A 21,400-nucleotide genomic window follows, 5' to 3' on the forward strand; every position below is an offset into this window, starting at 1 on the left:
TGGGGCTCGGTTTTGTCCACTGTGAATTCAGATGACAGCACTCTGGCCAAGGACCTGGGACTGGACCTAATACAGAATAAGTGCTCAGAGCATGTTGTCTTCCTTTCCTTTCTGTCCTCCCCTCAAACTCTTACAATTTAAATAGCCAGTTGTTAGGTTTGGATGACTTCAGTTGACCTAACTTTAATACCATTTTGACCGTTAAATGACTTTATTAATGTACAGAAGGTAAATCTATTCTCTTACCTTTTAAAATAGAGGAGAAAGGACTTTACATACTGCACCTAGAAAAAAAACACATCCACCAAAACAATGAAACCGAGTAAAGGCAGAGCACATAAATACTTCATTCTTGCTAATGAAAAAATCATACATAATGTATTTACCTGAGATATAACTGAGACTCTATATATTTTTATCCATCATGATAGGATAGTCTGGCCAAAGAGGCATATTGATAGAATAAGTGTTTTCACTTATTCATAGAGGCTCTAAGCTATGAAAAATGTTAATGGCACAAATACTAATAGCAATTAAGTGTGTAATGTCAACAGAAACACATCATCTGTGGGCTGTTTTCAGAACTTAATAATGTGATTAATCACTGGTTGATAAAAGCTGTGGGAGTAGAAATTCTTTTGTACTGATAATATTCTGAGCCCAAGGGCAGCCAGATGACAGGCAGATCTTGGCTAACAAGGGACCAGTTGAAATCAGGAGGGGGCTGAAGGCAGAAAGGAGGCTGCTGGACCTTCGGACAATCCCTCTTCACGTGGCACTTAACAGTAGACTCTATATTTCTAAGTCTAAGTCCTGTGGGAGTTCGTTCTTATCATTTTGGAGGATGCCTTTCTTCATGGTACAGTATGTAAACTTCTTCCACCTCTGTTTAAATGGAGATAGAATAGACTTATCTTATGTACTTTAATAAATTCATTTGCTGGTCACAATATTAAAGTTAGGTCGGGCCGGAGATTTAGCTCAGTGGTTCTGCCTTCTGCCTTGCAAGTACAAGGATCTGAGTTCGATCCCCGGTACCAAAAATAAATAAATAAATAAATAAAGTTAGGTCAGCTAAAGTCATTCAAACCCAGTGTATTAATTGGCACATGATCTAAAAGTACAAAGTCATATACAGAGGTGATCCTTCAGAATTCAGCAAGATCAGGAAGACCAAGTTATGCTAACCAGACTCACAAGAGATTGATACATACACTCTATTGTGAGTATATTAATTTAAATATGGACTAGAACAACTACACAGGTGGGATTTCTAATTTGTTGGTAGTCTGTCCTATTAGAAAATCTGTATGGGGAGCTAGATTGTAACAGGGATAGTGATAGTTCATGTGTGCATGCCTTTGATTTTTAATTTTACACCTATTATGTGCAAGACCCTATTAGGAACCATTACAGAGTCCTCACATCATCAGTGAGGAAAATTGGTAGACTCCATTTCCTCCTCTTAATACTAGATGGAGGATATTTTTATTGAGCCCTTACAAGGGCCCACACTAAAAATTACAAAGTGATACTCCCGTTTTACAGAGGAAGAAACTGACACTCAGAGAGCTCAAGTAACTTGCCCAAGGTCACTGGCTGCCGAGGCAGAGGCTTTCTGACCTTGAACACTCTTAACCTCCACTTCCATCTGTCTCATGACTTGGAGTTGGGGCGGGCGGATTCATCTAGGTTGCTTCCCTCTCCTTAGTGCTCCTTGTCACATGCTTCCTGCTGGCTCCTTCCCACAGCCGTGGTGAAGAACCCACCCAACAATCTGTGGATCATTGCCGCGGTCCTGGCGCCCATCGCTGTGGTCACGGTCATCATCATCATCATCACTGCCGTGCTCTGCAGGAAGAACAAGAACGACTTCAAGCCAGACACAATGATAAACCTGCCTCAGAGAGCAAAGGTATGCAGGAGTGCAGGGGGGTGAGGTGGGGGGAGGACTCAGGCCCGCAGGCCTTTTGTGCTGAGCTTCGGAGCCAACATCGGACCCTTCAGACAAGACCTCTTTTGTTTTGTTTTGTTTTTGGTACCGAGGCTCAAACTTGGGTCCTTGCACTTGCACAGCAGGCGGCGAAACCACTGAACTAAATTCCCGGCCCTGACAAGGCCTCTTTTGGAGGAGACCCTCTGTTTCATGATCAGAACCTGATAACTAATGCTTATCTGATACTCGCTCTTTGCCACATATGTTCCCAGGCAGTTCACGTGTAGCAACTCTCTAATCCTCACAGCACGCTTTTGAGGAAGGACCATTCTGTTACAGATGAAGAAACAGGCACAGAAAACTAGGACCCAGAGAGAACCGTAAGGATCTTAGAGACGATTTGATTGGCTTTCCTCCTTTTACACATGGAAAGTAACTCCTTCAAGCTCATGTGGTTTGTAAGTAGCAGAAGTAGTGGTAGAGCCAGGTCTGCTATGGTCAGAATGTTTGTGCCCTCCAAATTCGTATGCTGAAATTCTAATCCCCCAAGTGGTGGTATTAGGAGGGAGGTCTTTGGGAGATGATTAGTTCATAAGGATGGAGCCTCTGGGAATGAGATTAGTGCCCTTGGTAAATAAGCCCTGGACAGTTCTCTTGGTTCCTCCAAGAGAAGTAGGCAGTCTGCAGCCTGGCAGAGGACCCTGTCTTAGTCACATTCCTGTTACTGGGCACAATACCCAACACCTGCAGCTTAAAGGAGGAAAAGTATTTGGGCTCACAGCTCCTGTCCATGGATGGTGGCTACAAGGCAGAAACAGGATGGCAGGGGGCCATGTTGGACAAAGAGCTGCTCATATCATGGTGGCCAGGAAGAAGAGAGAGAAAGGAGATGCCAGGGAGGGAAATCTACCCTTCTAGGTCACACCTCTGGTGACCCCCCTCTTCTGACAAGACCCTGCCTCCTGACAGCATGTTCAGCTGTGAACTCTTCAGTGGATTAATCCAGTGATGAGGATAGTGCCCCCATGATCCAATTATTTTCCAGAAGTCTTACCTCTGAACACAAGAGACTTTTGGGGGACATCTTAGATCTAAACCGTAAGAAGTCTTCACCAGAGACCAACCACACTGGCACCTTGATCTTGGGTTTCCAGATTCCAGAGCTGTGAGAAATAACTGTCTGTTTTTTATAAGCCTACCTGTACATGGTATTTTGTTGTGGCAGCTCAATCTGACTATGATAAGGTCTTGGCTTCTAATGCAAGCCTCCTTTGGGCACACTGACTCCCAAATGTTCTGTGTTCTCTAACTGGAGAGGCTTATCTTCAGTGGCTGCCATGATGGACAAGCTACAGGGCCAGAGCAAGGTGGCTGCCGAAAAACAGATCCATGGCTGCCCTGAAGCCTGGTTTGAGCTCCTTTCTCCTTCTGTTGCCTGCACATCTCTATCCCATCCTCCTCTGGTGACTGGCAGGGCTGTGGACTGAGGAAACTCTGAGGCTAATTTTCCAGTCATGTAGCCACCTTTGTGATATTCCCCAAGAGAAATATCCTGACTGTAATACTTGGTGTTTAAATAATGCCTTACAATTTGCTGGGCTCTTCTAAATCTGTCACCTCGTTTATTCCTCACAGCAGCCCTGTGAGATAGGTCACAGAAAGGGCAAGTTTTATTATCCTCATTTAACTGCCAAGAAACCAGAGAGAGAAACGTTAGGATTTGTCCAGAGTCACACAACTAACAGAGACCTACACCTGAGTCTTTGTGGTCTTTCTTCATCCAACCCTGGGATTTGGGAGGAAGGGTCCTCTCCAAGCTCTGAACCTCTGATCTTCATCTACCTTTATAGAAATGAGGCAACAAACTACCGTCACCCATCATACCCATGGGACTCGGAGATTGTCCTTAGTGGGGTCATGCATCCATCCCTCCATTCCTTCTGTGCCATCACACCTCTGAGCAAAAGAAATCAAAGGGTTGTTATTGTTTATGAAACCCATACACCTGTTGGGAAGCTGAAGCTTGATTAGACATTCTGTCTGCTGAAAAGCCAAATCCCAGAGAATACTCTTGTACTTCTGTGGATGCAAAGGCACCTGCTTCTCAGACACAGCGGGATGTTGGTGGGAAAGGTACACTGGGACTTGCCAAGCAGCGTAAAAGGAAACTGTTCCAAGGAGGAACAGCTACCTTAGCTTGGTGACAACATAAGCCTGTCAGACATCACAAGTAATTACCAGAACCCAACTGCATCTGAGTCCAGGAATGAGAGCATGCCATACTGAGGTTGGATGTGGCATCTCTGTGCTATAGATTAAACTAAGGTCTTATTCTTTTGCCAAGATGAGTTGGGCAACACAAGATAATAGCATACCTTCAGGCTTGAAAGCTCTCTGGAGCTGGAATAGACGAAGTGTTTGTGGTTTCCCTAGCTCTCTTTGTGTGCCTGCCTCATCCATTGTGCTTCATGAGATATTTGGCTGATGTTATAAATCAAGCAAATCGATGTCCCGAGAGCTGATTGTAATCACTTGTATGCAGGGCTGCTGGTTGTCTTCCCACTCTGTGAGTCTGAATAAGGCATTTTGCCATTCAAAGCCTTTTGGTCACAAGGAACTAGCAAAGTAGTGGAATTGGCTATGTCCTGCAGCAGTCTTGCTGTTGCAAGCCAGGGACACTGCAGTGTCTGAGAGGAGAGAGTTGCTGCATCACTTCTCACGACTGTGTGTGTGATTGGAATTCAATGAATGTCAAGGGACAAGACAGAATGAAGAAGTTAGCTTTTGGCACCAATCCACAGAGTAGGTGGATGGCCCTGGGGACATCACTGCATCATTAGAATGCAGGCTACAGTGCTAGAGGAAGTCCTGGAGACCCCACTGACCCTCAGTAATAAACTTAACATGCTAAGCAGAGGAAATGACTGTGGCTTTCCTGGGAGCTGAGGCCAGGCATGGATCCTGCACCCATCTTCAGAGACCAGGTGCATAAACGAACCCATCATCATTGTTGTCAGCTGGGCTGCTGCTGGTAGAACGCTGAAGCTGATAAATGCAATGCTGAGCATCTTGACTCACTCTCCTTCGTTCGTCCACTTCATTCAACTCTTTGTCATTGGATCGACAGCCTTTCTCCCCCAGTTTTTCCCTTTATATAGTTAAAGAGAACATGACTCCTTGGCTTCCTTAGGAGAAAGTAGTCAGGGCTATAACCAGGTATAGGACAGCTTGGTTGGCATGAACATCTGCTCTGGACAGGACATTCATCTCCCTAAGAACAGCCACCTGTTTCTGTTCCTCACATACAACCTGTGTGACCTCAGGAAAGTTACTTTACCTCTGCATGCCTTAGTTTTCCCATCTATGATATGGGAGTGGTAACAATATTAATGGATATAGGTTCTCATGAGGATTAAGTGAGTGTATGTAAATTTCCATGTGCTATACTTGGTACAAAATCAACATTATATGCAAATTGGCTTTTAGTGTTACATGTTTTTTTTTCTTATATGGTGTTATGTAATATGTCTACCTTTGAAATTATTGATTATTTTAATTTTATAGTTTTATAATACTCATTGAAGTAACTGCATATAGACTCACTAGTGTGTGTCCAATGGACAGTTAATTAATCTTAGGTAATTTTCAAGTTGAAGGTTGAAAGGACATTACCCTGGGAATCAAGGAAGTGAGGAATTAGTCTTCAGTGCTTCGCCTTTTATCTGTGTGATACTGAACAAATCACTGAACCTCTTCCGCTCTTTCATTCTTGAAAATAAAGATTGTAATGTTTTCCCTGCTTACTTCATGGGTCTGTTGTGAGGATGAAGTGAGGTGTCAGGGTTTTGTGTGCTGTCACTACCAAACGTACAGTGATTGCTATGATTAACCTAACAACAATGGCTACCTCTTTTTGACATTCCTTAATATCTTCTTTCCACACACTCAGCATTCACTCTGTCACCTGAAGTATCCAGTGCATAACTTCAACCCAGTGTGAAGGGTAAGCAGTCAGATCCAGAGAGAATGGGTAGAGAGGGAAGATAGGACTATAGCCAGCTCATCCTTGTCACTAGGTTCTTGGGAAGCCTTCACTGTTGGAGGCTTTCAGTTCCTCATGGACCAGCCAGGAGTCTCAGCATAGGAGCCAGGCTTTGTATAGTAAGAAATGCCCAACCAAACAACCAAGATAATGACCAGAGCAGGAAAGGAGGGGCCCTGGGACGAATCCTCAAACTGTGGCTAGGTGTCCTGGCACTGACTCCATCATAAACTAGTTGTGTGATCCCAGGTAACTCCCTTAACTCATCTAAACCTCAGTTTCTTCATCTCTAAAATGGAGACTCATAATAATACCTTTTTGAACTATAGTGAGGATCTAGTGACCTAATTTATTAATGTGTTTGCAATTGTACCAGTAATGTTGAATGAGGCTGAAACTGTGAGATCCTTGAAGGCGAGGGACCACTCATCTTTATATCTCCAGTATCAACAGAGTCCCCAACACAAGCCAGTGTTGTTGGAACAAAATTGAGTAGGATAATAGGAGGTTTGGGTATGAAGCAGAAAAAGAACCAACAGAAGATGAGGCTGGGAAGATAGGTTCAGCCAAAACATGAAGGACCTTGGATGCCTTGCCAATGAGTTTGAGTGCCATGAAACACTTTTTATGAGGAAGTGTAGTATGACCAGATGTGTTTTAATTGCTTCTCCAGGGTGGGCCTGGAAAGGAGCTGAATAAAAGCAATAAGACAGAGGGAGGAGACAGTGAACAGTGGACTGGGAGACCAGATGTATTTTAATAAGCTTCTCCAGGGTGGGCCTGGAAAGGAGCTGAATAAAAGCAATAAGACAGAGGGAGGAGACAGTGAACAGTGGACTGGGAGAAAAAAGAAACTTCCAGAACATTCCAGAAATTGAATCTATTTGGTGACCAATTGGTTATGAGAAGAGCAGTAATTCAGCATTCTAAGGAGATCACCAAGGCATCAAAGGCTCCTTTCTGTTTTATGTAGCACCAAGGAAGGGAAGGGAAAAGAAGAGACACTGTCTTCCCTTAGCAAACATTGTTTCAGAAATTCAGCCCCAGGTCAGAGGGTGTGTCTCAGAGAAGGGGAGGTGGCCATGCTTCTCAAAGTGAGTTTCCCAGGGAATTAGGAGGAACCATCCATAGCAAAGCTACTGGCAAGTAAAGAAGCTTTGCTGTATTTAGCAATAAAACTCTTTCCTGCTTTGGGACACAGTGTATTTGACAGGTTGGGCTACAGTGGTAACCGGTGGATTGTTAAGTCTGGCTGGCTGGAGAATCCCTAGTCAGCCACATCAGTGCTGAAGGAGGAGCTTCTGATCATATCAAGTTCTGGTAGACTTGAATGGTAGAGACCTCTGAATGGAAGAGGTTGACTTTCATCTCCAGATTTTCTTGAAGAGAATCACCAATGTCCACTTCACCTGGACTGTGATTTAATAGAAAGGTAAACAGTCATAACCAATACTGATTGAGCACCTACTATGTGCCAGGCACTTCACTGAATGCTAAACTCGAATTCCTTAATCCTCATAGCATCACCTTGAGTGTGGTCATATATTCCTTTCCCATATATCAGCATTTTGTCCTTTTCACATTATTATTATCTCCATTTTACAGATGAAGAAACTGATCTCAGAGAATTTGGTCACTTACCAGAGATCACACAGCTAGTAAGTGATAGAGTGAGGGTTTGAAGCCAGGCAATCTACTTTCAGACCTGCTGCTTTTAACACCTCACTTCCTGCCTCAGATCTGTATTGTTCTGCTTTGGGCTGTGAAGCAGAATAGAGACACCCCCAGGAACTGTTTAAACATGCTTCTTGGTTCTTTACTACCACTCTTAGATATCTGTTGGATTTAGCTCCCAGCTGCCTTGTTCACTTGGGATTTCAGACACCATTCAATAAAAGCCTTGGTAATTCCCTGGGAATGAATTATAGGAGAGCCAGCCTATTTAAGAGAGAAGTCTGGATGAAAGAGTGATTCCCTAAATTCTGTGTCACTATCAATGCTTGGGTTGCTTCACCTGTGGTAACACATTTCCCTCTTTTCAGATCTGCCATGGACTTTAATCCTCAAAGGTAATGGAGGTAAAGCAGATAAGAGTATATTCATTTCTCAGATGAGAAAAATTGATGTTCAGAATTCAAGTGATTTGGCAAAGTTACACAAATGCTATTACACATAAAGGTATATGTAAGTAGAATTCAAGAGCAACCCCGTATTTCCAGGCAGGGAATGATATAGGGACTGTTGTATCTTAATGTATCAACTAGCAGTTGTTTCTAAATAGCAGTTCACGAAAGAACTGATTCCCACACACCTATTTGTGTAATGTTTGTACTCTTTGTTTTTCTGAGCAAGTCTTATCTATAGAGATGCACTGCCTGAGTGGAATTAACACAGGTTCTGACTTTGCAAGACAGAATAATGATGCAGATTTGAGTTCACTCTTGCTCATCAGAAAGCTGTCTGCTCCTGTCCCATGTGTTTTGCTTTCTGTCTTCTCTTCGAACCATCACTGGAGACATTTCTCTAGAAAGATAACTGTGAGTCTATTTAATCTTTGCAGCCTGTGCAAGGCTTTGACTATGCCAAGCAGCACCTGGGCCAGCAAGGGGCAGATGAGGAAGTCATCCCTGTGACTCAGGAGACCGTGGTCCTTCCCCTGCCAGTTAGAGATGCTCCTCAGGAGAGGGATGTCGCTCAGGATGGGAGCACCATCAAGACGGCCAAGTCCACTGAAACCAGAAAGAGGTAGGCAGAGGCCAACTTCTGCCTTTCCTTGTCAGCAAGAGAAACCATCCATGGTGGGAGCAGCTGTGGCCTCAAGTGGGTTACCCAGTTCCCTTTAAAAAGTCCCCTTCGTGCTCATTTTGAACCCTGAAAAAGAGACTGCGTGAATGACAAGAGTCACAATCCCGGCTCCCTTTGTGAGGCTTTATGTCCCTATTAGACACTGCCGCGGTAATGTAGCTTCTGTATTTATGCTGGCAAATTTGGCTCTGATGTCACTCTAACGTTTTTAATGTCTGTTAAGCAGTGCCTTTCATTCAGGATAGTTGGAAGTTATCTGGCAGTTTCTCAATAGAGTTTCTGATGCCAGTCAAAACCATTTATTGCATTTTTACCATGAACAGAGCATTGTGACAGGCATTAGGAGGACTATAAAAATGTGGGAGATTGATTGCTGACCCAAATATCTCGTGATGGAGGAGACAGAGAGATAAATACTGGAATACAAAGTGTGACAATGTGTGTGTGCCCAAGTGGGGTCTAAGTGTTGCGGCAGAGAGAAGAGGGGGATTTAATGCTGCCCAGGGGGACGTTGGAGCAGGTTGTTTTAGCCAAGCCTTGTAGGGTAGGTGGGGGGATCTGAGTAGGAGGGAAGAGATAAAGGTGTCCATCTGAAAAAGTGAGGAAAGAAGAGGACAGGGAGTGTTCTCAGAGTTCAGAGTTCTCAGCGGTTGGGATGTAGTGAAGGATAAAATGAGAAGATGGGTTAAAATTGTGCACTATCTTGACTACCAGGCTAAGGAGGCCTTTCCTCTGTAGGCAATGAGAAGCCATTGAAAGTTCTTTGGGGGAGACAATGACTTCCAGCCTGTATTTTAAAAGGACTACTCTGATGGGTGTGGATGATGGATGGGTTAGATGGATGATGGATGTGGATAGATGATGGATTAGGTTAGAGACTCATTACAAGCACTTCTCAGTAGCCCTGTAAGAAGGTAATGAGTCCCATGACAGGTCCTGCTGGCTGACAGAACCAACATCCCTCACCCACCCCTCCTACCTTGCCTATGGAGATTGAAAAAGCCACATCTTTTTTGTGTCATTCCTTTTTTTGCCTCCCTTTATCTAACAGATATGCATTACTTTACTTCACTATTTGCCAGACTCTGGAGATGTCTTAGTGAACAAGACAGAGTTGGTGTTTTCAGGGAGTTCATAATCTGGTGGGGAGAAATAGATAATGAATAATGAAATAGATAAGGTCTATTTATTTCTACGTCAAGTGGTGAAGAGTACAAAGAAGGAAATAAAAGCATAGTGAAGGGACAGAGAGATGGAAAGGGGAGCATAGTGCTATTTTAGACAGGCTGACTTGCCGATAGCCTTGTGTGGGGTGGCCCATGTCACTGAGACCTCTTTCTACCTGGTTTCTCATCCTCCAGCAGGCTAGTTCCAAGGGCACCAAGGAAAACTAGCCCCCAAATACAAGCATTTCCCAGCTCTCTGCTTGTGTCCTGCTTTGTCATGTGGTCAAGTTCAGAGGAAGTGTGAGAGAAGACTTCCCCAAAACTTGGTTACAGAGATATGAACAAATTGGGACCATTACTGCAATGGTCTCCACGGCAGGGAAGAGCCTGAGCAAAGCAGAGTTGAGATGGACAGAGAAGCAACAGGTGATTGATCTGAGTTGAGTTACAAATAGTGTTATCTATAGCAATCATTCTCATTATGATCTTTGCCAGATACAACAAAGGCATATTGACAGCTTATTTATTGCCTATCTAGAAGACATTGAAAAGATAGGATATTAACATAGCACTTCCAGGAAGAATAAAAATTCTTTTCCACCTATTTGAGTTGAGCAAATTGTTTAAGATTAATTTTTTTAAAATTGCATTAGAACAAGCTTTTCTTCTTGGATTAGCAAGGAGCTGCCTCTTGCTAACTGAGTTCAATTATTTACTCCAAATTTTTATTAAGAAATAGTAGCTTGTGAAACAACAGATAAAGAAAATGCCTGTGCTGCTGCATGGTTTCTGCATTTGCTTAATTACTTCATCATAAAAATGTAATTTTATAGGGGCCAGCTGTATCATTGCCCAGACTGTGGGAGAGACCTCAACTGTGTTCAAGTCTAGCTGATCAAGGAAGTCTCAGATCATTAGAGAAGATCGTAAATGCCAAGTCCAAGGGCAAACCCATCATGAATCATGTTTCTGGTTTCTCCATTTTCTGTATCAGTTTCCTCGTTCCATCTAGATAAGGACTGCAGGACCCGGGTGCAAGATGGGTCTGTTAGATGACCTAAAAAGTTTTGTGCATGAAAATAAGAGAAACCAACTATTTGATAATTACTAACATGCTTCCATTTTTTAAAAAATGATTTAAAAACACATCTGAAGATTCAGTCTCTCCCAGACAGTCTGAGTGTTGTAGGTCTTTTTCCTCCAGTCTAAGGTCTTCGGGATGCTATTGTTTTAGTCTGTGGCCAAATCTGATGGGCCAGGGTGGAGAATCAACCTCCTAGGAGCAATCATTTGCAAAGGGGACTTAGTGATAGGCTATAATTGTTCAGTAGCTGATTAGTCCTTACCCCAAAGACTCTCTTTCCACCTCTAGTCTCAGAATGGGAACCATTAAGTTCAATAGCCTAAAACTGCATTCTCACAGGTGACACGTTTTTGCTTTAAAAAATACTTTACTGTGATGTAAGTACACACACACACACACACACGCACACTGTCTCAGCCTCTGGTTTTGATTAGGAATTTGGAGTTGATGACTATATAAACAGAACTCTACAAACTAAAGAACAGAATTGGGTTTTCTCTATAGAAATTTGCTCATTGACACTTCTTCTTGGAGTAAGAGGAGCAGTCAGAAAATTGTTTCAGGATCAAATGAGGGAAAGGATCTTAAAATGCTACAAAAATAATTAAGTAATTTGCAAGTGTAAAATAGGTTACAAAAAGCCTCTTTCTTTCTTTTTTTCCCCCCAAAACTAAATGAAAGCCTTTTATTCTAATAAAGCCAGCAGGAAGAGTAGGTGCTATTAACCATGAGATTCTAAAAACAATCCAGGGGTGTATGTCTTCTCTGTGTGTGTATTTATACACCCCACATTTAGCAATCAAATAGCTGTTGGTTGAATAAATAATAGATATTCATTCATTAATGCCCAATCCATATTTTCACAGAATACATTTCCCAGACTACTAGTTTTATAGGAAGTTTTATGGTAAAAGAGATTTATGGCCACATAAATTATAAATTGCTGGATTTAATGAAACAAAAGGAATCTGAGAAAGAACCAGTCAGAGCCTTTGATATGATAATGTGCCTTAGGAATCTCTAAAGAATGAACAGAGTAAACACTTCCCAGACTTTGTGTGTGGAAGCTCGGCTCTCGTGCTTCCTAGAACGCTCTTGCACCTGCTGCTTTGTGCTGGGACATCCCAACTCTTTCACTGCTGGTGGGTGTAAGGTGCTCATGAGTGCAGAACTGAGAACTCTAGGCTCCCAGAGGAGGGGGAAGGAGCAGGAAGGTGCACCTTCAAGGACACACAGCTCCCACCTAAGAAATTGCTTGCCTCCCGCTTGAGGCATTGATTCCAGTTTTCCACTGAGGGGGCTCAGTGCCCCTATTTGCTAAATGTGGACAGTTGATACTAAATGAGAAGCCTCCGGGTACCTGCCTCCTGACAGCCTTCCACAGAGGCAGGTGGTTGGTCTTTGGACTCATTTCACCCCCACGCTGCTGTGAGTTGAGGCCCATGAGAGTGTGAATCCCTCACAGAGCTGCCCAAGGTAAGAGTCTGGCCCTGGGTAACCTCATCTGAGGTTCCTGTCAGGAACAGCAAAGGGGGTTATTCTGGGGTGTGAGTGGAGGGGGATCCCTGGTTCTAATCCACTGTCCAGGTGTGCCCTGGACAGCACACTTCACTTCTACAAGCTTCACATTCCTCATTTACTAAGACTGACATCACCAAATCAGGGGCGCATCCTATTGACTCACAACCAGTTTGAGGGGCACTCAGCACTCAGTAGGTGCTCCTGATGGAGCTCTGAGATGGCATAGTGTGGGTCAGTGTCTGTAGACCTGGATGCCTGGCACAAAGAGGCACATAAAAAGTATCTCCTAAACTTTAGGGCTTAAAGGAACAAATAGCTCAAACTGGCTGTATCACAGTGTAAGTGATTTCTGGTTACCACAGTTTTTAAAAAGTATGTGTCTTTGTGTGTATGTGTGCATATTATGTGTGATTGACAGAGTGAAGGCCCCACGGTGGGGTGACTTAATCTTTAGGCAAGGCCTATGCCATGAAGAGAATAGTAAAAAAGAACTGTCGCATATGCATGTATGAAGAGGCCCTTGTGATGCAAAGACTCAGCATCCAGCATGCTGTATGTTGAAAGGAGGGCATGCATGCTACACAAACACAGTCACCCGTTTCCATGGTCACTGGGTGTTAATGAAACTGAGAGGGGCCTTCGGGCTGCGCTCACTAAACTTGTCTGCAGAGCCAGCCCAGCCGTGTAAATGCACTTCAGAACAGCCAGCTGCCTCACCCATGTGTTGGCGTGGGTGGGTTTGGTTTTCTTCTTTTCATGTATCATTTCTTCCTTGCTGATAGAAATAAAACGAAAAGCTACAGACATAAACTGTGCAAATAAAATAACCTTGAGAGGTGGCTGTCCTAGTTGAAACTTACCATCTTCCTTGTTGCTATGGTTACTCCAGCAGGTCGCCCAGTGAGAGTGGCTCTGTCATCAGCAACGAATCAGGGAAGCCCAGCTCAGGGAGACGCTCACCCCAGAACGTAATGGCACAGCAGAAAGTGACAAAGGAGGAGGCAAGGAAGATAAATGGTGAGAAGCCTGCCCACCAAGCACCACCCCAGCCCCTCCCGTGGGTGCATCCACTTACACACTCCGTGTGATCTAACCCCAGCCCTTCTTTCCACTTTGCCCACAAAAGCCAGAGCTTCTTGGATGATTGCTTTCACCCTTTCTCTGAATTGTTCTGTTGCACCTGCTCTGCTCCTGTTCTTAAGGAATTGTGCAGTCCCTTAAAAAAACCATTGTAAAACAAAATGATGTTTGCTTAAGAGATTCATCTCGTCCTTTAAGGAATGGATGTGATATCTGGCACCAGGTCTGCAGAGGCAGCTGGTCTCTGAAATGCTGGCCATTTTGAAGGTTTCTTTCCATTTCTTGCCCTGATGCCTCTGATGAGTTTTGGGGATTCAGTCTGTCCCAGTGAGTCTAGATATTGCCAATCTAACTCGCCCAGGAAAAAAACAATAGATGGATTTGTCAATAAAAAAATTACCCTTATGGTTCATTCTCCTGGGAAACCTAACTGTTTCATCTGTCCTACACAGATCATTTTCCTCCCTCATGTGTATTAGTGTCTGGGGTTTATGTCTAAGTTTTTTGAGCTCCCTTCTTGTGTATGGCACCACCTATAGGTTACATCTGTTGAACATTGTTGTGTTGTCTTGCTGTCCTCCTGACCTCACCTTGGTTCTGACCCTCATCCCCTTGTGGTCCTTCTCCAAATGAGGCTGGCTCATAAGAGCCCAGAATTCAAGGACCCAGCACTGCTGATTTCACATCAGGGAAAGTTCCTTCTGAATTTCAGAGGGTTGTGGGTAGAGCCCTACAGAAGCACCAGGTGAACAGCTAAACATCCCAGCTAAACATCTACTTAGCTGGGCTTCCTTCCCTTTTAAAGGCATTTGATGAAGTCGAATGCAGGCCTCTCTCTCTCTCTTGAAGTTAGTGTCAAAGTAATCTTTTGTTTTCAAATGTCACTTACCTATTTCTTTTTGCTGTCCCAAAGAGAAACAGAATGTAGAAAAAAAGAAAGAAAGAAAGAGAAAGAAAGAAAACAAAGAAAGAAATGGATTTGCATTCTGCAGAGAAAATACAGTCCCTGCCCCCATTTCCAGCTATTACATAAAGCACTTGTTAAATTCTAATGCCTGTTTGATGCTTGAATTTTTCTTCCCTTGAATTCTGTGTGCTCTGGAAGACAAAGGGTGCTTTTGGCATCAGACTTAGGGTGTGACCTGTGTAATTTTCCTGGAATATCTGCCCTATGTGGGACTACCTGAAATCCTGCTATCAGTTGTCTGCCAAGGAACATTCCAGAATCAGAGGAGCTCTGAGCACAGGCAGAGGGAATTTGGTTTAGCAACTTTCTTCTCTTTCTTCTCAGGGCAAGATGCTAAGAGACATGGGTAGAGGGAGCAAGGTGACAGCACATCTAGTAGACATTGAAGCCATGCAAGAAGGTTGTTTTATCCTTCCATGTCCAAGGTTCTGCAACCTTACCTTCAACCAATGGTGGATTGAAATAGTGTCTGTCTTGAACATGTGCAGACCTTTTTTTGGTTGTCATTATTTGCCAAGCAATAACAACTGTTTATGTAATATTAATATTGTATGAAGTGTTATAAGTCATCTGGAGATGATTTAAAGTATATGAGAGGATGTGTGCAGGTTACTTGTAAATACTATCCCATTTATATAAGGAACTTGAACAGCCACAGATGTTATCTGTGGGCATCTTGCAACCAACTCCCTGTGGATACTGAGGAGCAACTATACTGTGTGGGTCATGACCTCCTCATCAACATGGTGCCCATCCGCTCTCTCAGTTCTGCCTCCTCCTTCCTCCTTCTCCTCTCCCTTCTTTCCTTCCTTTAGACACTTTGTGGAAGTTTAAGTTAAAAGCCATTCATTCTCCCACCCCAGGCCTCAAATGACTCTGGATAACTCAGTGTGTGTTTCTTTCTTTTTTTTTTTTTTTCTTTTTTGGTACCGGGGATTGAATTCAAGTCCTTGCACTTGCACAGCAGGCGGCGAAACCACTGAGCTAAATCCCTGGCCCAATGTGTGTTTCTTTGAACTTTTTGCTATGCATGTGACAACACACATGTATCTTTATGTTTTATCATCTTGCTTTGTTTTCTTTTACACAATGGAATCAATGTGCTTACTGTTCTGCGTGCTCCTCTGTCAGTCAATAGACATTTACAGTATGATACTTTCCCCTCTTCCATTTTTAATCTACACAGTACGTGGTTTTGACCCCATCACACCCCTCCCAGCTGGTAAAACTCTGCTGACCATTGTTGCTGTTCCTGTTTGCCTGCCCTCTCTCGGCCTTCTTACTTTGTTTAAGTCACTTTGATTATTTAAATATAGGGTTCTGAAATAATGACAGACAGGTGCCTGACTAAAATGGAATTACTGTTCCAATCTGAGGTTTTTATTTGTTTTATTAAGAAGCCATCTTTCCCAATCTTAAAGTGCTTCCTTGGTTGCATTTTATTGTAGCCAAAAGTAAACCCAGTGAATTCCCAGAGTTGGTCACTGTTTTGCCACAGGTTTCTGTTCAGTGAGGTTTAGGTTTGGAATTTTCAACTAGAAATGATAGGACCAGGTTGTATTGTGTAAAATTGACAGACATGACAACACATCAGAATTCTAGAATAAACTTTTATAAGACACACACTTGTCCTTTTTAATCAAAAGATCACCCCTTTTTAATACCAGTAAGAGTTAACTAATAAAATCAATGATGTATTTGATTGAATGGGAAGATCAACCAAAGAAGGAAGGGAGGAAGGTAAGGAGAAAATAATATTGAATGGGATTATGGAACAATCAGAAAGGTGTTTTTCATCCCTTTGGTGGCCTGCAAAAAGTATTGAGCACTCGTTGTTGGATGTAGCCTTTGAGAATAGATTATTCTGCTGGTGTCGAATATTTACTTTGTCTTATGGTTTACTGTCTATCCCAGAGGGTAGGGTGGCTAAGATTAGTTAATAATATTAATGTACTAGCCTGAAATTCTAAAACTTTCTGTTTTCCACCAGGTTTGTTGCATCTGTAGCTCCTAATATTCATCTTTTGTGAAAATAGAAACTTTAAAAGGAAAAGACCTGTCCCAGTAGCAACATGACTGGCAGGGTCCTTGTAGCTTAGTGCACTCATTAGCTACCAGAGCTGCAGGGCCATTTCAGAGTCTATTTCATGGATATGTTTAAATACAAGTAGGAAACTTAGATATGACAGCTGGAATTTTGAAAGCAAACACAGTTTGTTGTTTTTCTCAACCAAATATAGACATTTGAACTCCTGAGCCAAACTGAATGTCACCTTTGAAAATGTGTTTTTCCAATAAATTTAAAAGTAAATTCAAGATTAGAATATATAGATATAGAGATGTAGATATTCTTTACTATTTCGGTCATTCAAGAGCAAACAATGTCCCTAAGCCCTTTAAGTGGCACTCAGAGATTTCACTGTCGGAGCTCAGACTCTAACCAGACCTCGTCTCCTGATACTCATGGGGAGGTCAGACAAGAGAGGAACAAGAATTAGAGAGTTTCAAGGATAAATTATCACTTCCCTTGCCAGGGGTCTTGAGGAGCAGGCTAAGATGACCTAAGATGACAACGTAAAGGAATGTTCTTCAGTGATACTAGCTCAGGAGCACAGTTTCAGCTTTTATTTGTTTTTTTGTTCTGCCAGTGAAGTGAAGACTCACTTTTCTTATTTTATTTTGAATGGTATATATTCATGGGGTACAATGTGATTTTGAATACTTGTATACATGTGGAATGATCAAATCATAGCAATCAGCATATCAAATAGCACCACAAGGTAGTGATGCTTATTGTAGATTACTTACCTTTGAACTTTAACAAACATTTTGGAAAAAAAAGAGTATGAGTTGTTTCAGAGCATTTTCTGCCTCCAGTGAGAGCCCTCTCCCCATGCCTATTCTAATATGAAAAAATGAAATCTCTTCTTCCAGTCTAATTTACTGAAATGAAAACCAATAATGTAAACAAGGCACAATGAGAAGCAAATAAGCCACAGGATACAAGAAGTGTGTCTAGTGATGTGATGGTATTCTAAATACTTCTTTGATTTAACTGTGGCTCTTGCCTTTGGCACCTCCAGTGCTTTTTAGTTCAGGGAATAATTATGCGTTAAAATCCTCCATGAACCTATTGTACTCACAACATTTTATTGTATTTATGTTTAATGCAATGTCTTTTTAATGTATTTTTCCACAAAATCTTTGGGGGCAGAAGATACCTAAATATTTTTTTTCTTTACAACAATCCCTAGGAGAATTTGTCCTAGTTATGCTGCCCAAACAACCTTCCTCCCAGGGTGAGGGGTGAGAGTGTCACAATCCAGAAGCAATAAAAATGCTCAATGCCTTCTCTCCACCCTGTGAACAGTTTAGTGATAGCGTGGATTTACCTTCTACATGGTACCTGGTCCACCAGTACTAACAAGATCTCCTTTTTCAAGTCAGGAAAGGCGAGTCATTCTTCCCTCATTCATGGGTGTATTTGTCAAGCCTACTGAAGGCTGCATGTGAGATGCTGTGAAAGGCAATAGGCATCAGCCTTTGAAAAGATGGTCAAGAGCTGATAGTCTAGTGGCAGAGATGAGGACAGACTCTAAATCAATACAGTAAATCAGTAGAGATAAGTGCCAGGAAGAAAATACAACACAACGATGACAGGATCACTGTAAGTTGGTGGTTAGGGAAAAGTCTTCAAGGAGGAACTGAGCATATAAAAATCTAAAGAAAGAACATTCTGAGCTGAGGAAACAGCTAATGCAAAATTCCTGAGGTGGGAACATGCCTGCTGGGTTCCAGAAGGCCACTGTGGGGGATCAGAGTGGCTAAGGGGGAGATACAGGAGATGGGCTCAGCAAGGGGGCCAGCACCAGCCCCTCTAGGGCCTTGTAAGAGCCAGATGAGGCTTGCAGAAGACTCTGATCAGAGGAGTGATGTGATCTGGTTCCCTCTGGGAAACATCACCCTTCCTGGCTGCTGAGGGAAGTGTATTCTCAGGGTAGGGTGACAGGCATGGAAGTTCCAAGGTGAATGCTTCTTTAAAAGGTAAATAGATTATTCATTGCTATGTCACAAATTACCCCTATACCCAACAAGTTAAAATGATAGTCTACATTTATTATCTCACATAATGCCTGTGGGGCAGGAATTTAGAAGCATTTTAGCTGGATGATTCTAGCTCAGGGTTTCTTGTGAGGTCACAGTGAAGATGTTGGCCTGGGGTATGGTCATCTAAAAGTCTTGACTAGGCCTAAAGATGGCTGGCTCATGTGGCTGTTGGCAGGAGGCCTCAGTTGATGGCCTCTTAGACCTCAGAAACATTTCCACAGGGCTGCTTGAGTGTTCTCGTAACATGGCAGCTGGCTGCTCCCCAAGTAAGTGATCCAAGAGGCAGTAAGGTGGAAACCATCTTCTTCTTTTTTTTTTTTTTTTTTTTTAACAACCAAGCCTTTGAAGCAACACACTGTTGTTTCTGCAGTTTCTCCGTGGTTACCAGGTCAGTCCCATTCTTTGGTGAGTATGAGTATCAGGAGGTGACAACTGCTGGAAGTCATCTTGGAGACTAGCCAGTTACTATAGATGGCTTTTACTGTAGTTGTTCACACGGGAGATAATGACAAGGGACAGGCATGAGTTGCCCAGCAAAACTACCCTCTAAAATTATTTATGTATCTAGTAACATGTCCAAATAGAGATTTCTCTCTGTTATTGGCTGCTTGGTGGCCTGCTATTTGCAAACTAATCCCCAGAACTTAAAAAAGAAATCTACTTATAACCCATTATTAGACTCTGAGTGTCTTAGCCAAATTGTAAAATAACAACATACCTGGCTACTTTGACAGATCTGGGATTATGGTAAGTGACAAAATGATATAAACTATGTGTTTTTCAATAATTTAAATAACATCCCAATCTCTTGAGTGGACAGGAGGAATGATGAAGTAATTCTATTATGTTCATATTTTATATAATACCTATTTTGCTTCTAAATTGTCTACTGGGTTAGTTATTTGAACAGGCTTAATTTATCTCTTGCCAAGCCATGCTCAATGCACTGTCATTCCTACAGTTATTTCATGGGAATATGGCTTAAGAACAAAGAAATCAGCAAGATACCAGTGGCCCTGGAACTTCTGTCAGCTCAGTTATGGAAGCACAAAGTCGACTGGTGTCTGTTAGCTATCGTAGCAGAGTGATCTGTTCAATAGAAGAATTAATTTAACAAAGTGTGGGTGGAAATCAGTCTAATTAGGGGACTCATCTGTAGCTTCACATTAGTTCCTCTGACAAGTTATTTCATAGCTTGATTTTGTTCTAGACAAATGGAAAAAAACCAGCCCAAATCATCGGAGAAACAGCCTTAAGAAAGGAAAAGTGACCACATTTAATTTCGTGCAAAACTTGATAGCTTTGGTGGCAAAGACTGCACTGAATGCCATTGCTCAGGTGGTGATCAGGTTTTGAGAATAGTTACAGGATTTGGCCAGATTTATTGTTCTTATTTCTAAAAACAGAGGACAAATTTACTTTTTTTTTTTTTAATGTTTTTTGTCACATATTTGAGATGGGTTTTGCTGCTTAAATTCAAATCTTTAGGGGTTGAAGGGAGGGCAGGGGAATGGGGAAAAAATAAGAACCAAGGTACATCATGTGAAAGTACAAGTTCCCAATGATAAATGTAAATGTATTTTATACCTAAAATGTACCAGTAAAAGAATTTAAGAAAAAAAAAAATAAATTCAAATCTTTAAAACTCTTTCCTATCCACTGTTAACACAATGGCAAGATAAATAGTATAGATCTTAAATTTAAAAGAAAACCCGAGCAGCAGGGACTGCTTGGCGAAGAACCAGACCCTGTTGTCTCTGAGGTTGTTTAGAATAAAGTGATGTCCTTCAATGGCAGCAAGCCTCACATCTGTTCTCCCCTACATCATAAAGCTGATGGGTTTGTGTTGTGCTCTAGTCCCAGGCAGTGACGAAGAGGAGGGAGCCGTTCTGTTTGACAGCTCTGGCAAGGCGACAGCAGATCCCTTTGACACATCTTCTGGGTCTGTACAGCTCATCGCAATCAAACCCACAGCCCTGCCCGTGGTGCAGCCCACCTCGGACAGGAGCCAGGACTCCTCAGCGGTGCTCAACGGTGAGGTGAGCACCCAGGGTGAGCCAGTGTAGGCGAGTACAGCCAGTCCTTCCGGAGCTCAGGAGGGAGTAGCCCTTCAGCATGCCTGCAGCTCTGGAGATCATTCTTACCTCTGCACACATGAGACCTCACGGGAATGACTCAGGACACAAGTCACCCAAACAAGTCTGTTGAGTGATGTTTTCATTTCACTCATTGAAAACCCAGAGGGAGTCTTTAAAGCACTGTGATTATGAAAAGAAACATCAGAAGTTCTATGCCCCCTAACACATACACACACACACACACACATGCGCGTGCGTGTGCGCGCAAACATACAACACACACAGCCTTCCACATTTCTTTAGCACGCTCCTAAACTTCCACTGGAGATGTCATTGTTGAGGTGATGGGAGGGGTGTGAATTGGGAGGGAGATGAAGCATGTATTGTCACATGGACAGGGACCCTCTATCAGCTTTGAAATGGCATTTATTCCTTTGGGCTTACTGCTTTCAGAAGGATATTAATGGATGTTACAATGTTAATCAACTTCCCTGAGTCAAAAAAAAATCTATAACATATGTCAGACAGTGAGGATTTTATCCAAAAAATCAGAGATAATAGATAATATATGATGATAGGTAATAGATGCTTAATAGATAATAGGTGATGATAGA

The 21,400-nt window shown here is 42.5% G+C and overlaps 1 protein-coding gene across 7 annotated transcripts in view; it reads left to right on the forward strand.

Annotated features, from left to right (window-relative positions):
* Kiaa1549l (KIAA1549 like) overlaps positions 1–21,400 on the forward strand; it is a 287,464-nt gene that overhangs the window by 198,898 nt on the left and 67,166 nt on the right. For 5 of the 7 annotated variants that reach the window (XM_087205545.1, XM_021264381.2, XM_087205548.1 and 2 more), the window contains 4 exons: positions 1,752–1,915; positions 8,539–8,723; positions 13,444–13,571; positions 20,566–20,747. In XM_087205545.1, the coding sequence (XP_087061671.1) occupies positions 1,752–1,915; positions 8,539–8,723; positions 13,444–13,571; positions 20,566–20,747 (659 nt within the window). The remainder of the gene's footprint in view (positions 1–1,751; positions 1,916–8,538; positions 8,724–13,443; positions 13,572–20,565; positions 20,748–21,400) is intronic. The other 2 variants (XM_087205546.1, XM_087205549.1) reach the window with 1 other exon arrangement.

The sequence above is a fragment of the Heterocephalus glaber genome, unplaced genomic scaffold (assembly GCF_053883595.1).
Source record: "Heterocephalus glaber isolate CG9 unplaced genomic scaffold, H.glaber_assembly_v1.0 deba00000594, whole genome shotgun sequence".
Lineage (NCBI taxonomy): Eukaryota > Metazoa > Chordata > Mammalia > Rodentia > Bathyergidae > Heterocephalus > Heterocephalus glaber.